This window comes from Cinclus cinclus, chromosome 27 (genome assembly GCF_963662255.1).
Source record: "Cinclus cinclus chromosome 27, bCinCin1.1, whole genome shotgun sequence".
NCBI classification, from domain to species: Eukaryota; Metazoa; Chordata; class Aves; order Passeriformes; family Cinclidae; genus Cinclus; species Cinclus cinclus.
The window spans coordinates 7,102,957-7,121,121 of NC_085072.1; the positions used below are offsets into that span (position 1 = coordinate 7,102,957).

The 18,165-nt window shown below is 55.2% G+C and overlaps 1 protein-coding gene across 2 annotated transcripts in view; it reads left to right on the plus strand.

Moving 5' to 3' along the window:
- The window catches only part of PPFIA4 (PTPRF interacting protein alpha 4), a 48,726-nt gene that overhangs the window by 3,788 nt on the left and 26,773 nt on the right, over positions 1-18,165 (plus strand). For both annotated transcript variants that reach the window (XM_062509337.1, XM_062509338.1), the window contains exon 2: positions 11,233-12,031. In XM_062509337.1, coding sequence (XP_062365321.1) covers positions 11,795-12,031 — 237 coding nt within the window. In that variant the 5' untranslated portion in view covers positions 11,233-11,794. The remainder of the gene's footprint in view (positions 1-11,232; positions 12,032-18,165) is intronic.

The window sequence follows — 18,165 nt, forward strand, 5'->3', positions numbered from 1 at the left end:
TCCTTTGTGCATGGGTGAAGCTGTGGGTGCTTCTCTCCCTTGTTGGGAAGGGAAAGCCAGGGTGCTTCCTGGGATCCAGCATCCCACGGGCTACCTTGACTCACAGCTGAGCTGAGTAAATCATTAGCTCCAGGGCAAAAACCCGTTCTGGTGCCCATCAGCTGCTGCTCCAAGTCTCGGCACCATTGTGAGGAAGTGACCTCTCTGAGCAGGCAGCATGTGACTGAGCTGTTTTCCATCCCAAAAAGGGGGGAAAACATCATTTTGGGGTAGAGTGGGGAGGGATAGTAAAGCAAGCATGTTTTCCCTGGCAAGAAACCTGCTCCCAGGACGCCTGTGCCTGGCAGTCCCATGGGACTAAAAATACCCAGCAAGGGCTGGAGCTGTGCTGTGTCTCTTTGCTCAGCTCCCAGATGTCTCCTCGAAGCCTCACAACTCTACCTAATGATTATCCCAGCACTTAAAGCGCTCTAAAGCCAGGCAAGAGCATTTAGGGAGTTCTCCCAGAGTCCTGTGAAAGGCTGAGATTTACAGGCGCTAATTGGGAGCAAGCTCAGGCCCCTCTGACCTCCAGCAGCAAAGAGCTGCTCTGGGTGTGCCATCACTGCTGCTGCCGCAGTCACAGCATAGTGTGGAGGGTGTCTTGGGCTGTCACCCACACTGATGTCCCCAAGGTCCTTCAAAGTGACTGCTGGTATGTGTGGGTTTGCCTGGGAAGTGCTAAACTTTGCTGGGTAGGGACAGACTCTGTGTGTGCCCCCTCTAGCTGGGCTTCCTGGGAGAGGTGCCTGGGAATGGGCGAGATTCTCTTGCTTTTGGAGAATGGAGAAAAGCCCAAGGTTTGAGGTGGGACAGAAATTAGGGGAGTTGACCCTGGGAAGGAACTTCCTGCACACTCCTGCTCTTGTGCATGTCACTGGCCCTGTGGATGTTGCTGTATCCCTGTCCCTGTTCCCACATCTCTGGCTCCATGGATGTTGCTTTATCCCTGTTCCTGTGTGCACATCCGTGCACACTCACCTGTGCCTGTTGCTTACTGAACTCACTTCCTGTTCCACAGGCCTTGAAGACAGCAGGGATCAAACCCAGCCTGGTCCTGGCTCCCTCTCATGCCATCCCAAATAAACCCTTTGCAGCTGGCCTGACTCTGGATGTTGGTCCTTTCTAGAGCCTGGGCTACTCCTGGGATTCATGGTGTTGCTGTGAAAGCTGCAGTGGTTGAATCCAGAAATGCTCACTCACAAATCCATGGGGTAGGAGAGTTCCTGTGGTTGTTGGAGGAATGTATCCATGATGGGGATGCTGGAGGAAGCTCAGTGTCCGTGGATGTGGACAGTCCCACTGCAGTGCACGGAGTTTTCCACTTTTGGACTTGGCCATGATTCCAGACAGAACGGGCACACAGGGCTGGATTGTGTCCAGAGCCACACTTGGAGGTGGCAGAGCATCCCCCTGGATTTCCCTGCCAGGGGCCCTCTGGCAGAGGGATTCTCACAGTGCAGCAGCGTCCTGGGAGGCACAGAGAGCCCCAAGAGCCCTGGACTGGCTGTCCCCACCTGCCTAGGGGTTTCAGGCCAGGCCAGAGGGGCTTTGGATGCTGTCTGTGGGGATGGGAGGTCTCACCCTGCTCATAGGGCTGCTCTGGCTGCAGGGGGTTGTAGCCTTACACCTCTGTGTGTGTCCTTAGTGGCCTGGGATGAAGGGGGAATATGACCTCAGTGGAGACACCCCCAAACCCTGGGCACAGAGGAGCTTTGCGTCACCATCGTTGCCTTGTCCAGGACAGGTTGATGCTTCACTGAGCATCCTCAGGGACAGGGCACAGCAGCTTCTGGGGACCAGTGAAATGGGATGAGTCCATCCTGGACTAGAATCAGTGCTGTGTATGATTCCTGTGATTCTGTGATCACCCTTCCCAGGCTGGGGGACTGGCTGTGCTCATCTCCCCATCTCCCTGCACAAGCACACAGGAATAACAGGATGTGACTGTGGGCAGGAGCAGGTTTATAGTGAAACAAACCCTCCCCCCCGAAACCACCCATACACAAGCTCAGCCATGGGGGAAGGAGAAAGAAAACCAGCTCTTGGCCGTAAATCTGTGCCTCCTCCTGCACTGTGTGGGTCCAGCCCCTTGGATGACCTCTGTGGGTTGCAGAAAGCCACCACAGCCCTGCTGGAATTGGCATCTGCAGAGTCTCCTCATGATAAGGGTGTCTCTCCTTTGCAGCTGGGATAAATTTCCATCCCATCATCGCTCTGGTCAGATTTATGTCTTGGTCATTCCCTGCAGCATTTCCCTTCCCTGAGGGCTTGCAGGGTTCTTCCCTGAGTGCCTTGATTAGTATCTCTTAATTCATCTGCTAATTTCTCCCAATTCCCCACAGGCAGCTGGCTGGGGCCATGCCCATGTGACTCATTTTGCCATTCAAGTCCTGCTCAGGAACTGCCAGACTTTTCCCCAGTCTGGATGCTCCTTCTCCATGCCATCCCTCAAGTGGAGGCACAGCAGAGGAGGGGGCATAAAAATCACCTCGTTTAGGCTTTGCACCCAAATTAACAGGGCTTAGCCCTGGGGTAGGACTGTGTTTTGCTCTTCTTGGCCCTGGATTTCCCTGGAGTCTGGGACATCTTGCCCCCAGGAAAGCTGGCAGGGAGCTACATGCCTGTGGGTACCTGTACTGGTTTGAAAGACAGGTGTTTGCTAAGGAAAGCAGAAGCTTCCCTTTGGACTGAAAAAAAACAAACCGTGATTCTTCCGATTATTATAATTTTGGAATTAAGAGAGCTCTCAGGCAAAGATATGGGGGTAGGAATAACAGTTCTTTACTAGTATATCTAACAAGACAAACAAGAACAACACCAGCTATGAAATTACCCACAAACAGAACAGTGACTCAGTCCCAGTGTTTTTTGGCTGCAGGCACCTTTTCCCTGAGCTGCAGTTCCCGGTGCTGGGGGCAGGCGGGTCCCACAGAGCTGCAGGAGGGCTGGGGGTGGTGGCAGCGCTGTCCCAGGGGGAGAGAGAGATGGAGAGAGCTCTCCGCTCACAGTGTCGGTCCCGGTGATCAGCAGAGTGCTGGATGGTGGTAGTTCACAGCGAGAAGACAGCCGGGCAGGGTCCGATGGTGGTTTCCCGACGCTGGGATGGGACACAGACGGCGATCGTCCTTCTCGTCCGAACTCCGCGGGGGAAATGGGCCGAGGCCCAGCCTTCCGCTTCCTCTTCTGGCTGTTTGAATCTCGTGGGGTTCCCTCTTCCCTCCCGTCCCCTTCCCTCTTGTTACCAGGGCCCAGTCAACAGGTATCTTAGCATGACAATGGGGAAACTTCCACAGAGGGAAAAGGGAAAGAAACCAACCCCCAACGTTATCCACCCCGAATTTTCCCCTACCATCATGCCAAATCAAATTAAAATCTTCAAATTATAGACATCCAAACAGTTACAGATACAGGCACAGTATTGTAGGTAGTTCACCCTAAAACAAGGTCTCCTTGGGGTATGCATCGGGTCTTTCCATCCCTTTGCATCACCCACCAGGTACACCCTGGCCCTTGGGCAAAAACCACCCCACGAATTGGATTGTCTTTGCTGGAGGCAGGGTTCACCCAAACAGTTTTTCCTAGCATACCTCTCATATGCACCACTGGAACCTTGTCCCCATCTGGTGTTCTCAAGGGCTCAGACTGGGCAGGGCCTGCTCGATTCGTGGAACCTCGGGTGTTCACTAACCATGTGGCCTTTGGTAGATTAATCTCCCAGTTTTTGAAAGTCCCCCCACCCAGTGCCTTCAAGGTGGTTTTAAGCAGCCCATTGCACCGTTCCACTTTCCCAGCTGCTGGTGCGTGATAAGGAATGTGGTACACCCACTCGATGCCGTGTTCTCTGGCCCAGGTGTTTATGAGGCTGTTCTTGAAATGAGTCCCATTGTCTGACTCAATTCTCTCAGGGGTACCATGTCTCCAAAGGACTTGTTTTTCCAGGCCCAGGATGGTGTTGCGGGCAGTGGCATGAGGCACAGGGTAGGTCTCCAACCATCCAGTGGTGGCTTCCACCATGGTCAGCACGTAGCGCTTGCCTTGGCGTGTCTGAGGCAGTGTGATGTAGTCAATCTGCCAGGCCTCCCCATACTTATATTTGGACCACCGCCCCCCATACCAGAGGGGCTTCACTCGCTTGGCTTGCTTGATGGCAGCACACGTCTCACAGTCATGGATAACCTGGGAAATACTGTCCATGGTGAGATCCACCCCTCGGTCTCGTGCCCACTTATAGGTAGCATCTCTGCCTTGGTGACCTGAGGCATCGTGGGCCCATCGAGCCAGAAACAACTCTCCCTTGTGTTGCCAGTCTAAGTCTATCTGTGACACCTCTATCCTTGCAGCCTGATCTACTTGCTCATTGTGTTGGTGCTCCTCATTAGCCCGACTCTTGGGGACATGGGCATCTACATGACGGACCTTTACGGGTAGCTTCTCTACCCGACTGGCAATGTCTTTGCACTCATCAGCAGCCCAGATTGGTTTTCCCCTACGTTGCCAGTTAGCTTTTTTCCATCTTTCCAGCCAGCCCCACAGAGCATTGGCTACCATCCATGAATCAGTGTAAAGGTAAAGCTTTGGCCACTTCTCTCTTTCAGCAATGTCCAGGGCCAGCTGAACGGCTTTGAGTTCAGCAAGTTGACTTGATCCACCTTCTCCTTCAGTAGCTTGTGCAACTTGTCGTGTGGGGCTCCATACGGCTGCTTTCCACTTCCGGTTCATCCCCACGATGCGACAGGAACCGTCAGTGAAAAGAGCGTAGCGAGTTTCATCTGCTGGCAGTTGGTTGTATGGCGGGGCTTCATCAGCCCAGGTCACTTGTTCTTGCTCCTCTTCATCGGCAAGACCAAAATTTTCACCTTCTGGCCAGTTTGTAATTATTTCCAAAATCCCAGGGCGATTTGGGTTTCCGATACGGGCGCGCTGTGTGATGAGGGCAATCCACTTGCTCCATGTGGCATCGGTGGTGTGGTGGCTAGAGGGGACCTTCCCTTTAAACATCCACCCCAGCACTGGTAGTCGGGGTGCCAGGAGGAGCTGTGCTTCTGTGCCAATCACTTCTGAGGCAGCTTGAACTCCTTCATAAGCAGCCAAGATCTCCTTCTCTGTTGGGGTGTAGTTGGCTTCAGACCCTCTGTAACTTCGGCTCCAGAATCCCAGAGGTCGGCCTCGGGTCTCACCAGGTACCTTCTGCCAAAGGCTCCAGGACAAGCCCTTGTTCCCGGCTGCAGAGTAGAGCACATTCTTCACCTCTGGTCCTGTCCTGACTGGGCCGAGGGCTACAGCATGAGCGATCTCCTGCTTGATCTGGGCAAAGGCTTGCTGCTGCTCAGGGCCCCAGTGGAATTCGTTCTTCTTCCGGGTGACCAGGTAGAGAGGGCTGACGATCTGGCTGTACTCAGGAATGTGCATTCTCCAAAAGCCTATGGCACCTAGGAAAGCTTGTGTTTCCTTCTTGTTGGTTGGTGGAGACATCGCGGTGATCTTATTGATGACCTCAGTGGGGATTTGGCGCCACCCATCTTGCCACTTTACTCCCAGGAGCTGGATCTCTCGGGCAGGACCTTTGACTTTGCTCCTCTTGATGGCAAAACCGGCTCCCAGCAGAATCTGGATGATCTTTTCTCCTTTCTCAAATACTTCCATTGCCGTGTTCCCCCACACAATGATGTCATCAATGTATTGCAGATGTTCTGGAGCTTCACCCTTTTCCGGTGCAGCCTGGATCAGTCCATGGCAGATGGTGGGGCTGTGTTTCCACCCCTGGGGCAGTCGGTTCCAGGTGTACTGCACGCCCCTCCAGGTGAAAGCAAACTGAGGCCTGCACTCTGCTGCCAGAGGAATGGAGAAAAATGCATTGGCAATGTCAATGGTGGCGTACCACTTTGCTGCCTTGGACTCCAGCTCGTACTGGAGTTCCAGCATGTCCGGCACGGCAGCGCTCAGCGGTGGAGTCACTTCATTCAATGCACGATAGTCCACAGTCAATCTCCATTCTCCGTCAGACTTGCGCACAGGCCAGATGGGGCTCTTGAAGGGTGAGTGGGTTCTGCTGACCACCCCTTGGCCCTCCAGCTCATGGATCATCTTGTGGATGGGGATCACGGCATCTCGATTTGTCCTGTACTGCTGGTGGTGCACTGTCGAGGTGGCAACTGGCACTTGCTGCTCCTTCACCTTCAGGAGTCCCACTGCAGATGGGCTCTCCGACAGTCCAAGCAAGGTGTTCAATTGCTTAATGTTTTCTGCCTCTACAGCAGCTATTCCAAAAGCCCGCCTGAGTCCCTTTGGGTCTTTGTAATAGCCATTCCTGAGGAAGTCTATGCCTAGAATACACGGTGCCTCTGGGCCAGTCACAATTGGATGCTTCTGCCACTCCTTCCCAGTCAGGCTCACCTCAGCCTCCAGCAAAGTCAATTCCTGTGATCCCCCTGTCACCCCAGCAATAGAAACAGGCTCCTCCCCCACATGTTCTGATGGTATTAGGGTGACCTGTGAACCAGTGTCAACTAATGCTCTATGTTTTTGTGGCTCTGATGTGCCAGGCCATTGGATCCACACTGTCCAAAAGACCCGGTTTTCCCGTGCCTTTCCCTGGCTAGAGGCAGGGCCCCTCTAGCACTGGTTATTATTTCCTTCCTGGGCATACATGTTGGAGGTTCCCTCAAGGGGATCTGACAAATCATCCTCCCTTTTGTAATACCCTGCATCTTGGTTATGGGAAGTTGAGGCTACCTTCACTTTAGTGGAGCTCCTTTGGTTAGTGTTTCCCTCCTTGAGTTGACGCACCCGTGCTGCCAGGGCAGAAGTGGGTTTCCAATCCCACCTCCTCATGTCTTCCCCATGGTCACGCAGAAAGAACCACAGGTCAGCTCGTGGGGTGTATCCTCTATCCCTAGCTGGGGGACGTTGGGCTCTAACTCTGGTATCTGTGACTCACAGTGGTGCTGCATTGACCTTCCTCATCTCCTCCCTCACCCCTCTTATCTCCTCCTTGAACTCCTCTCTAAGTTCCCTAATCATGGCAGAGACCTGAGCCTGCATTGGGCCATTCATTATACTCTCAAAATTTCTGAGCTTACTGGCAACAGAACCCACTGTCTCGTGGTTGGTGTCAGCATTAATGGCTGCAATGAATGTGGTGTATTGAGATGGCTCCAGGTGTGCCAGATTCCACAACATCTGCCCTGTGCACCTGACCTTGTCGGGGTCATTGTCATGTTGTCCACCCCTCCCAAAGAGTATCTCCAGTATTGCTACTTCTCTCAGCTGTTGGATCCCCTCCTCAGCGGTTTTCCAGCGCATTCTATGGTGGTGCTCCTGCATTCTCTCTCTCTGGACAAACCTCTCTCTTACACTCATTAAAAGCCGCTCCCAGAGGGAAAGGGGGCCTGGTTCCCTTACGAATATGTGATCCACACCTGAGTCCTGGGTCAGGGGTCCCAAATTCCTTGCCTCAGTACCATGCAGCTGCACACCTGTACCCATAAGGTCCCAGACCCGCAGTAACCACGTTGTAAAAGCCTCACGGCCCCTTCGTACAACATCTTTACGCAGATTACGGAGACTCTCGTATGACAGGGACTCTGTGAGGATCTCAACCTCTGGCTCCCCTGCTGGTTGTGAGGGCCCTGCTTTCTGATCATTATTATCTAGGTGCTTTGTTTTCACCTTAGACTTTCTAGTTTCCACAGGGGCAACTACTGCTGGCTGTGAGTGCCCTTGCAGTTCAGCTGGAACCTGGAGAGATGTAACATCTGTGGGTTCCACTGCTGCACCATCAGGTTCTCCCTCTTTAAGGCAGGGGGAGAGTTTCTCAAGAGCTGGGGAAAGGTACTCCTTCAGCATCTGGCCCATCTCCTTCACTAGAAACCCCACCCACTCTGGATGGTTCCTTTCTGAGGTGAGCTCTGGGGCAGAATCAGGCTCAGGGGCAAAATCCTTAGCCTCTGGGGCAGAATCCTTAGTCTCTGGGGCAGAGTCCTTAGTCTCTGGGGCAGAGCCAGGCTCTGGGGCAGGGCCAGGCTCTGGGGCAGGATCCCTATTCCTTGGGGGACGTATCAGGGTTGTCATCCGAGTCAATCTCCCCTCATCTCGGAATGTTAAATAGAACAGGTTTACAAGGCCTATTAGCAATGTCAGCCACTGTATGATATCATTACTGCTTAGAAGAGATTTGAACCCCTCAAAAGTTGGTGGAGCAGACCCAAAAAACTGTGTAAGGGGTTGGGACAAAATTTTCCCTGGTGTCATATCCTCACAGTATGTACCATTATTAAAGTAGCCCCAAAAACATACAGTTAGAGTGTGATAGCTCCGAATCCATGTGCCCACCTTCCAGAGGAAGTTAAAAATCCATGAATTTCTCACGTTATCAGCCCACAAAAGGAGCTGGATAATAGTTACAGCAGCCTGAGTTATAGGACCCATGTTCAAGTAAGGGATTGCAAATGGGAGAGATAAAGCTGTGGCCACATGGAGCCCAAACCACGGTAAGCTGGACAACATGATGCCACCTAACACAAAACTGAGGTAACTCAAGAACTGTTATTCCTTTTTCACCCTTTTCTCTCAATGCCCTCAGGCCCCACGTTGGGTGGCCAAAATCTGTCCTGGTTTGAAGGACAGGTGTTTGCTAAGGAAAGCAGAAGCTTCCCTTTGGACTGAAAGAAAATGTGATTCTTCCGATTATTATAATTTTGGAATTAAGAGAGCTCTCAGGCAAAGATATGGGGGTAGGAATAACAGTTCTTTACTAGTATATCTAACAAGACAAACAAGAACAACACCAGCTATGAAATTACCCACAAACAGAACAGTAACTCAGTCCCAGTGTTTTTTGGCTGCAGGCACCTTTTCCCTGAGCTGCAGTTCCCGGTGCTGGGGGCGGGCGGGTCCCGCAGAGCCGCAGGAGGGCTGGGGGTGATGGCAGCGCTGTCCCAGGGGGAGAGAGAGATGGAGAGAGAGCTCTCCACTCACGGTGTCGGTCCCGGTGATCAGTAGAGTGCTGGATGGTGGTAGTTCACAGCGAGAAGACAGCCGGGCAGGGTCCGATGGTGGTTTCCCGACGCTGGGATGGGACACAGACGGCGATCGTCCTTCTCGTCCGAACTCCGCGGGGGAAATGGGCCGAGGCCCAGCCTTCCGCTTCCTCTTCTGGCTGTTTGAATCTCGCGGGGCTTGCTTCTTCCCTCCCGTCCCCTCCCCCTTGTCACCAGGGCCCAGTCAACAGGTATCTTAGCACGACAATGGGGAAAATTCCACAGAGGGAAAAGGGAAAGAAACCAACCCCCAACAGTACCCCATGGGCTGTTCATTAGGAGCAGAACTGGAAAGCATTTTCCCTGCTTAATTACAGGGATGAGGCTCATGTCCAACTCAACCCAAGGAGAGCAGGGGCTGGGACTCCCTCACTTCTGCCTTTTCCTCCACCAGCCTTGTTTTTGTGGCATGCTTCAGGGATGGAATGTCCTCAGTGCAGTTATCCCATGAATCGACAGTTATCCTGATTATCCACATCCCAACAGCCAGGATGGAGCATAAGCAACCTCCAAAGTTTCAGTACAGTGTTACATGTCCACAACAGGTTTTATCCCACTTGAGGATCTAATCTGTGAAGGGAGGGGAGGACTCTACCTGTGGGACAGCCCTGTCCTATGTCCCTGTGTGCTGGAGCCAGCTCTCAGCATCACACAGGATGCACAGTGAGGGGCTGCTGCTTTTGCCAGAGCTTCTCTATTTTTAGAGTTTTTTGTGTCAAACTTCCCTTCAGCTGATGAGCCAATGTCATCCAAAGAGCAGAGTTCTGATTCCCCCACCCTGGCAGTGTCTGGTGTGACAAAGACACCTCCTCACAAGTGTCACCTTTCATCAGGGCAGGTCCCTGCTGTGCCATTGAGCTGTTGGATACACGAGCTTTCATCCCATCCCAAAGGGCCAGAACAGGTTGCTCTGGCCTAGGCCTGTGTGCATGTCCTTTTTATCCGTGTATGGGGAGGGACTTTGAAGGGGAATTGACACAGAATCCCAGTTGGTTTGGGCTGGAAGGGACCTTAAAGCTCATCCAGTCCCACCCCCTGTCATGGGCAGGGACACCTTCCACTATCCCAGGTTGCTCCAAGCCCAGTTTAACCTGGCCTTGAACACTTCCAGGGATGGGGCAGCCATGATCTCAGAGGCATCCACAGAATATTCCAACCTATCCTTCAGCGTTTCATCTGGAAAGTTTAAAACTGGAGTGAGCCTGCCCCAGAAGCAGCGCTAGACCAGCACTCCTCACCCTGGGCCTGCCATGTTGTGTTTTGCTGCTCAGCTCAAACCCTTCCCATGGTTTGTCCCCTGGCACAGATGGTGACTGGGGTGGGCAGGTCACCACGGTGGCTGGGGTGGCAGTGTCACACTCACCCTTGCTGCTGGGGACCCTCACCCTGCTGCAGAGGGCTGAAGTTCCCCCACAGGACTGTGAATTCCCACCTGGAATCTTATCTGGGATGGTTTGGGGCTGCAGAAGGGAAGGTGGGGCTGTGGGTTCCAGCATCATCCCTGGGCTGGATCCTCAGGTCCAGCCATGCTTTAATCCAGCCTTTATATTAGCCAAATATCACCTCTGCCTCTCCCCTCCAGCCTATCATCCCTGGTGCTTGTGCTTGGGCAGGAATTTGGAGATGCTGCTGCCTGCATCCCTGGGAGAGGTTTGACCAAGGGAGTATGTGCTGGAGTTCAGTTGTCACTGAACAGCTGGGCCCAGCACATCTGTCTAGAGAAGGGGGAGGGGGGGGGACATTAATCCAATCATTCAACTCATTTGTTGCTGTCACTTCCATGTTTGGACCAAACTCAGGTTGGAGCCTGATTTTCTGCAAATTCCCTGAGGCTGGGGAACAGTGGAGCCACAGAGGCCCTGAGCAGCCAGGAGTTCCACAGAAGGCATGAGATCCTGGCCCAGGACACGTGAATGCCAAAGACAATTGCAGGATTTTGGGTGCCAGGATTGCTGTTCCCTGCAGTTTGGTACCATCCTGGATTCAGTGTAGTGGGCGCAGGAGGTACAACCTGGCACAGCCCATTCATGTGGATGCTGATCCCGCCTGGTGCAGCTCTCAAGGGTTTGATGGGGAGCAGAGGGGGCTGGGCATCTCTCTGGGCATTTTGGGGGCAGTGGGAGGGATCTGATCTCTGTCCCCTCTGCCACAGGTCACTGCTGGGTGTTTGAAGAACTGTGATGCCCAGTGGAGATACGCTTCCACATCAGCAGTGACACTTCATCCAGCTTTAGGGACAGCAGCCCATCCTCACCAAAGCCCCTCTTGGCATGCCCAGGCAGCCCAAACATTCCTTGGATCCTCCCTGTGCTGCTCTTGGCTTGGGCTCTCCATTGGGACAAATCCTCAAGGGTCGTTTTGTCCCCCTCTGAACAGCCCGTGGGTCACAGATGCTGCAGCCCCTCGGAAAGGCATCAGGGAGGTGACACACGGGACCCAGGAGCCGTGACAGTGGGAGCCAGCAGTGACGAGTAGCGATTGGGGCACTGGTGACTGCGAAGACCCTGTTGGTGCCCAGGACATCCCTGCACCCTGCTGGAGTGATGCCAGCTGCTGCTTAGCACCCAGGAGGAAGGGATGGGGAGTCCTTCTCCTTGAGCACCCCATTGTCCACTCCCATGCTGGCTCTCCTGGCCCCTGGGAGCCTGCAGTGATGTGACCTGTGCTCAGCAGACCCCCAGCCCCATCGGGACCCTCCTCCAGCCAGCCCAGCCATGATGTGCGAGGTGATGCCCACCATCAGCGAGGGGGACCCGCTGGGCCCCCCCCAGGGCTCGGAGGCGGACGCTGACTTCGAGCAGCTGATGGTGAACATGCTGGACGAGAGGGACAAGCTGCTGGACACCCTGCGGGAGACACGTGAGACACTCGCTGTCTCCCAGAGCCGCCTTCAGGAGACGCTCCGGGAGCGGGACCAGCTCCAGAGGCAGCTGAACTCGGCACTCCCACAGGTGAGCATCTGCTCCTGGCACAGCAGAGCCTTCCCTGAGGCACACAGGGGAATTGGATGTGGGGTTCAGCTCCTGGCTGTGGGAGGGTTGGCTTGGTGTGACAGTGGTGATGCTGCTGCAAGTGTTGTACCTCATGTCAGCAGCAAATCCCCCAGGTTCTCTCAGGCCAAGCCACAACCAGCTTGGACATCTCCCCTTCTCCTCTGTACCCTCGCAGCTCTGTGAGGAGGGGTAGGAGTGCAACCCTCCCCTGTCCACGGGGGAATGCATTTGGAGAAGGGGCAAAATCTCCCCAGCAACACCCCAGGGTGAGAGCAAGGCAGATGCAGAGTCTTCACTTCCCGTGGAGACAGTCAGTCCCTTGGGGGACAGCACCTGGGGAGCAGATTGCTCATTTTGGGCAGCAGATCTTCCTTGCTGCCTCCAGTCAACTTCTTGGGATGTCAGGACGTGCTGAGCCCACACTGGCATTTTAGATGGGGGCATTAACTATTCATCACTCTCCTTCCTCACCGTGCAGAGCAGCCCCACTGCTGCCCCTTCCCTTGCCAGGAGGGCTCCTTGCCATCAGCTCCATTCCCCAGTGGGGTGATGGGACTTCTATATCTCAGTCTTGGTCTTGAGGGAGGACACTGGAGGCAGAGCTGCTGCATGGTGGGGACTGGGACATCTCAGGGAGCAGAGGGGCAGAGGACAGTGAGACTGCCAGATGTCCATGCTCAGTGAGCACCCCAGGGCTTGGGGAATCAGGGCTTGTCTTGAGGTTTCTGCTGGTGCTCTGCTCCCGGTCCCCCCACCTGCAGGACCCTCTCCAGGTACTCCAGAGGACTGGACTTGATTTCCACAAAAATGTTCAGGCTGGAAGAGGGTGAGGTGTATGAGCCCAGTGTCACAGGGCTGTGCAGGATGCGTCTGAGCTGCCCACCATGCCTGTGGGGTCTTGTGGGACAGCACAGTGTCCCAGAGCTCAGACTTGGGGGAACGGGGACTGTGGGGGGCTGGTGCTCTGCCGTGTCTGGAGGAAAGCAGCTTGGGAACAACTGCTCCATATACAGAGCTGGGCTGGTCCTGCCTCTACCCAAGGTGCTGAGAGCAAAACACCCAACAGTGCTTCCCAGGAGCTCCTGGGGTCCCTATGGATGAACTTCTACCTTCCTGAGAGATTTGCTGAGACGTACCTGGGTGTTGGGTACATCCAGTCTCACCACCACCTCCCTGTGCTGGGGGCTCAGTCCCTCTGCTCCCTGCTCTGGAGAGAGCAAGCCAGGTCACCCTGCTGCTCTGCCCACCCCACCAGAGCCTCCCGGATTAAGGGATGCACGGATTTAGCCTCTGCTCCCGCTCCAGTGACAGGCACTCGGAGCCTCGGGGTGTGCTCGGAGCAATCTGGGTCAGCACACAGGGACTCACTGACAGCACTGTGCCTGCGACCCACGGGTGCCTGGCTGGGGCCGCCTCTGGTCCCTCCGTGCCCGGGATGTGACTGGGGCGGATCCCATGGGGAATTCCATTCCCCGCAGCTTCTGCTGCCTCCTGTGGTCCCTGTGTGGGCACGGAGCTCCGCACCCAAGCACGGTGGCCCCCGGTGCCCCCCGTGCTCACCCCCGGACATGAGGGCCTGGCATGAACACAGGAAGCAAATCCAAAGGTGGTCACCTGCCCAATGGGATTAATCCCAGCATGTGCATGTACCAGGTAAGTGGGGTTGGGATACATGGTTCTCTCCCCAGGGTGCAGGGAGAGGATGGGCACATCCCATAGGTCTGTCCCATCCTTTCCCTCCTTCTGTGTGAGCTCTTTTGCCCAGGAGCTTCCTGCAGTGTCTCAGACCCCAACTGGAGTGGGATGCAAGCTCGATGTCTGGAAGAACGCCTTCTTTGAGGGCAGGATTGGGTACCCAGGCTCATCAGTAGTGTCCCCTGGGTGCAGCCAGGCTGGGGTATGCACTGCCTGGTGAGGCTGGGATGGATGGCAGCTGGGGTCATGGCGCTCTGCACCCTCGCAGGGCACAGTGGCAGCTGGATGCTGCTGTGTTGGCATGGAATCCAAAGGGACAGGCAGGGAATGTGGATCTGGTGCAGATCCAGGCATGGGGCAGGTAGGGGATGTGCCTGTCCAGGGCAAACCCCTTGGCAGGGATGCTCCTGCCTGTAGCTCCCATTCCCCCTTGCCTGTGCTGCATGGCTGAGCCACCCCCAGTCCATGGGGGCATCCCTCAGGCCCCAAAAGGCAGAACTCGAGGGCTGTTTCCTGGGGAGACTAAGCTGCCTTAATGCTTCTTACATGATTTATTCATGTGGGAGTGCTGAATGCGACTTAATCGTGCTGAAAGCTCCAGCTCCAGCCCCCCTGTTCTGCAGGGAATTCATGGCTGAGGACTGAGCCCTGAGCTGGTTCTGGGAGCTCTCAGCAGTCTGTCAAGGCCCTGGCTTTGCTCCCAGGTCCCTCCTGCCCAGACCTCCAGCTCAGTTTCTGCTGGGGGCAGGTGCCACTAGGGGATGTGACACTCAGGGCTCCCGGTGCATCTGGATGTGTTGCCAGTGCAGGGTCCTGTGTGGGATGGAGCTCCTCCCTGTCCTGCCATGGCTTGGGAGTTTGGCAGGAGTCCCTGTCCCCAGCTGTGTCATGGGGAGAACACGCTCCCAGATTTCAATAGGGCCGAGGGCTATGGGCTGCCAATAGCCACGGAAACCTCCTGCAGTTTCTCCTTCCATTAAGCTCTTCTGTGCCTTTTCTGCCTCTTGGACTGCCTGGAGAGCTGAGATCTGGCCTTTTTGGGGTGAGCAGACCCCCTAAGACTCCCCAAACTCCCTGGAGGTCCCCCAGGACCTGACATCTAACAATCCCATTTAACTTTGAATCGTATCTCGAGTTAATTTGCAAAGACTAGCAGGTAAATGAGAACCTCAGGAAACCCAGGTGGGGGAAAACACCCACTGGGTAAGACCCTTAAAGCATCTCCAGAGTTTGGGAAGGATGGAGGGAGCTGTGTAGAACCATTGGAGCTAGTTGTGCTCCTACAAGACTAGGACAGTGAGATGTTGGATTCCTGCTTGCCTTGCTGCACAGTGCTCCTCCCTGAGCAATCCCAGGTAGAAATACACATCCTGATGAAGGGAGGACACTGATTCCCCATGGATGGTCTCGCAGAACCCCAGTGTTGTATCCAGGAGGTCCAGGAAGTGCTGGTGCCCAGCGCTGGGATTGGGTGATGGTCAAAGCCCTGGGTTTACCCAGCAGGATTTAATCTGTGTAATCCCATGCTACAGCTGCTGAGGTTGTGTTTATCCCCTCGTCTCTGATCTGGGGCTTTCTTTTCATTTTGCTCCACTCCTGGGACAGAAGGAGAAGTGGGGTGATGGGGCTGCCACGATGGATGTGACTCTTCCTCTCATGCTGAGTCAGCAGCAGTGATTTCCCAGCATGGACATCCTTCCCACACATCCCCTGCCGCTCCTGTCAGGAGCAATCACTCCAATTAGGGGCTTTAAAATGCAGTTAATCCCATAGCTGGAGCCAGTTTGTCCCCAGGCTTGGGTGCATTGGAGCAGCAGCCATGCTCCTGCCACAAACAGGGAATTTTGCTGACTGTGGTGTGATCCTGCTGCATCTCTGTCTGTGCTGTGGATGACACTGGGGGAGACACAAGAGGGCCCTGGGCTGAGGACTTAGGCATTTCAGCTTTTCCATGCTATAGCCCTTGGGGCCTTCTCCCCCTGGGCTTCCTAAACCTCGCCATGCTTTTCCAGCCATCTCCATGCTGCTGGTTCCTGGCCTCCCTCCAGCTCTTCCCTGTGTCTTTTCCCCTGATGCAGCCAAGGAGGAAAACCCCAAACCCCCAACATGCCTGGTGCTCACTGAAGATCTGAGTGCCTGTCCACAGCATCCCACTTCAATACCTTGTGTGGTGCTCCAGGTCTTCCTTGCTGCTCCGACAGTGAAAACAGCATCTCTACATCCTGCTCCTTCCCTCCATTCTGCTCCATCCCTCCATCCTGCTGCATCCCTCCTTCCTCCTCCTTCCTTCCATCCTGCTCCCTTTCACCCCAGGACTTGGGGCCAAGCCCAGTCAGTCACACAGTGGAGCTTTGCTTTTAATCCAAACTGGCCCCTTCCTGAGCTGCTGGGCTTCCTGCAGGGCTCCTGGGGACTCCCAGGCTGTAGTCTCATTGTCCACCTTGGATTGGAGATAAGGCACCTCTCCTTCACTTTCTAATCTGTTTATAGGTGTCCCTGCTTAGTCCCAGATCTTATCAGAGCTGGGCAGGAGCCTCTGCCTCTCCTGGGAGACTCCCAGCCATGGTCAGGGCAGAAGAAAATCATCTGGATCCTCTTTATCTCCACTTTCCTGGGATGGAGGGCCATGGCACACCTGTGGATGCGGTGGAGGCTGCACTCCACAGTGTGACATTGCAGCCATGAACTGGGGACAGCTTGCCATGGTCCCCAACTTGCCTAGTCCCCACCAGTGACTCAGAGCAAGGTGGCAATGTTGGCATCTGGCACAGCCAAGATGTGGGAGCCAAAGGCCAAGGCTGAGGGAGGTGGCTAGAAGCGGGTGCTGGGGTGATTTATTCCTATTTTTTATTCCCAAGGTATCATACTCAGGCCCTGTGTACTTGGCTGACCTCATTGCTGGCCTGGCTCACTGCAGGGTGGTTGCTATTTTTGATGCATATGTTCATTTTTGCAGCCTTTCCCCGAGGGGAGACAGTTATCAAGGGCTTTTTGATTTGCCATGGGGTGCTCCAGGCCTGGCACAGGATGTGGGAAACAGCACAGGTTGCAGCCAGCATTCCAGTCAGGATGGAGGACTCGGAGAGAAGCACCCCTGGAGAAGGGCTGGCAGGAGCTCTGGCTGTGACCTGCTGACCGCGTGTGTGTCGGGCTGGCTGCAGCAGGGGCTGCCTCTCTCTCCAGAGGATTTGCTCCCTTTTAATCCCCTCTTTCAGGATGAAATCCTGGATGCGAGCGTATCTGTACAGCCTGGCCACCACAGCGAGGGCATGAGGGGAGAGGACGGACTGCTAGTGGTCACTGTCCCCAGTGCTGGCCATTGCTGTCCCCGCAGTGGTGATCTCTCTCCCCAGCACTGGCCATCCCTGTCCTCTTGCTGCCTCCAATACCTTGTCCCACCCATCCCGTGCTGCCCTACCTTGTTCACTCCATCGGGAAGAGCATCCATGTCGACAGCCAGTGTCCCCTGCCAGCCGTGGGGCAGAGCAAGAAGTTTTTACCTTTGCAGATCCAGAGGCTTTGGATCTGCAGGGTCCTGCCCCGGTGCTGGAAAAGCCCATAGCTGGTGTGTTTGTCCCCCACGTTTACAGCTTGAGCTGCTAGAAGATAGTCCCGGGGCCATCCCGGCTGTCAGGATTCATTTCTCGAGCTCCTGGAGCCCTGCCGCCTGTCTCTTGGCATGTTCAGGGACTGGGGGAGTGACATCCCTAAATCTGAGGCGATCCACAGGCACCTCTCTGGCACATCTGCTGCATTCTGCTCGCTGGCATTCCCAGCCCGGCTCTAATCCGCAGGGATTCTCGGGAGCTGCTGGCAGCGCTTGCATAGCCCACGGAATGCGCACGTGTGCCTGCGGCCGGGCTGCGCCCAGCCCGATCCCAGCGGGATCCCAGCGCCAGGGAGAGCGCAGCTCCGGGGAGGGCTGGGCTGGCACAGCGGGGTCCCAGTGGAGCTGGACCTGCCGAGGGCTCCCTGTGCTCTGGGGGCTGTGGGATGGTCCCAGAGCAAGTGTGGGATGGGGCATGGCAGAGGTTGGTGACGAGGTTTGGGGTTTTGTGACACATTCGGGGGAAGAACTGGTGGGGAGAAAGGTGATCCCAGCGCTGAAGGGATCCTCGGGGAAGGGATGGGGCCACGGGTGATCCCAGATCCCACGGGTGTTCCCTAAGAAGGGGTGGGAAGAGGGAAAACTGCAGGGCTGGAGTGGTCCCTGGGGAATGGATGGGGCAGAAGGCATTCTGGGAAGGAACTGGAGACCTCAGGCCCTGGGCCAATGCCCGAGCAGGGATTTCGGAGCAGGGATGTGGAGCAGGAATGTGGGGTAGGGGTGTGGCAGTGGCCTGAGGCAGGTGACAGACAGGAAAGCAGCTGTTTATGGGGACAGTGACTCTTTCCCT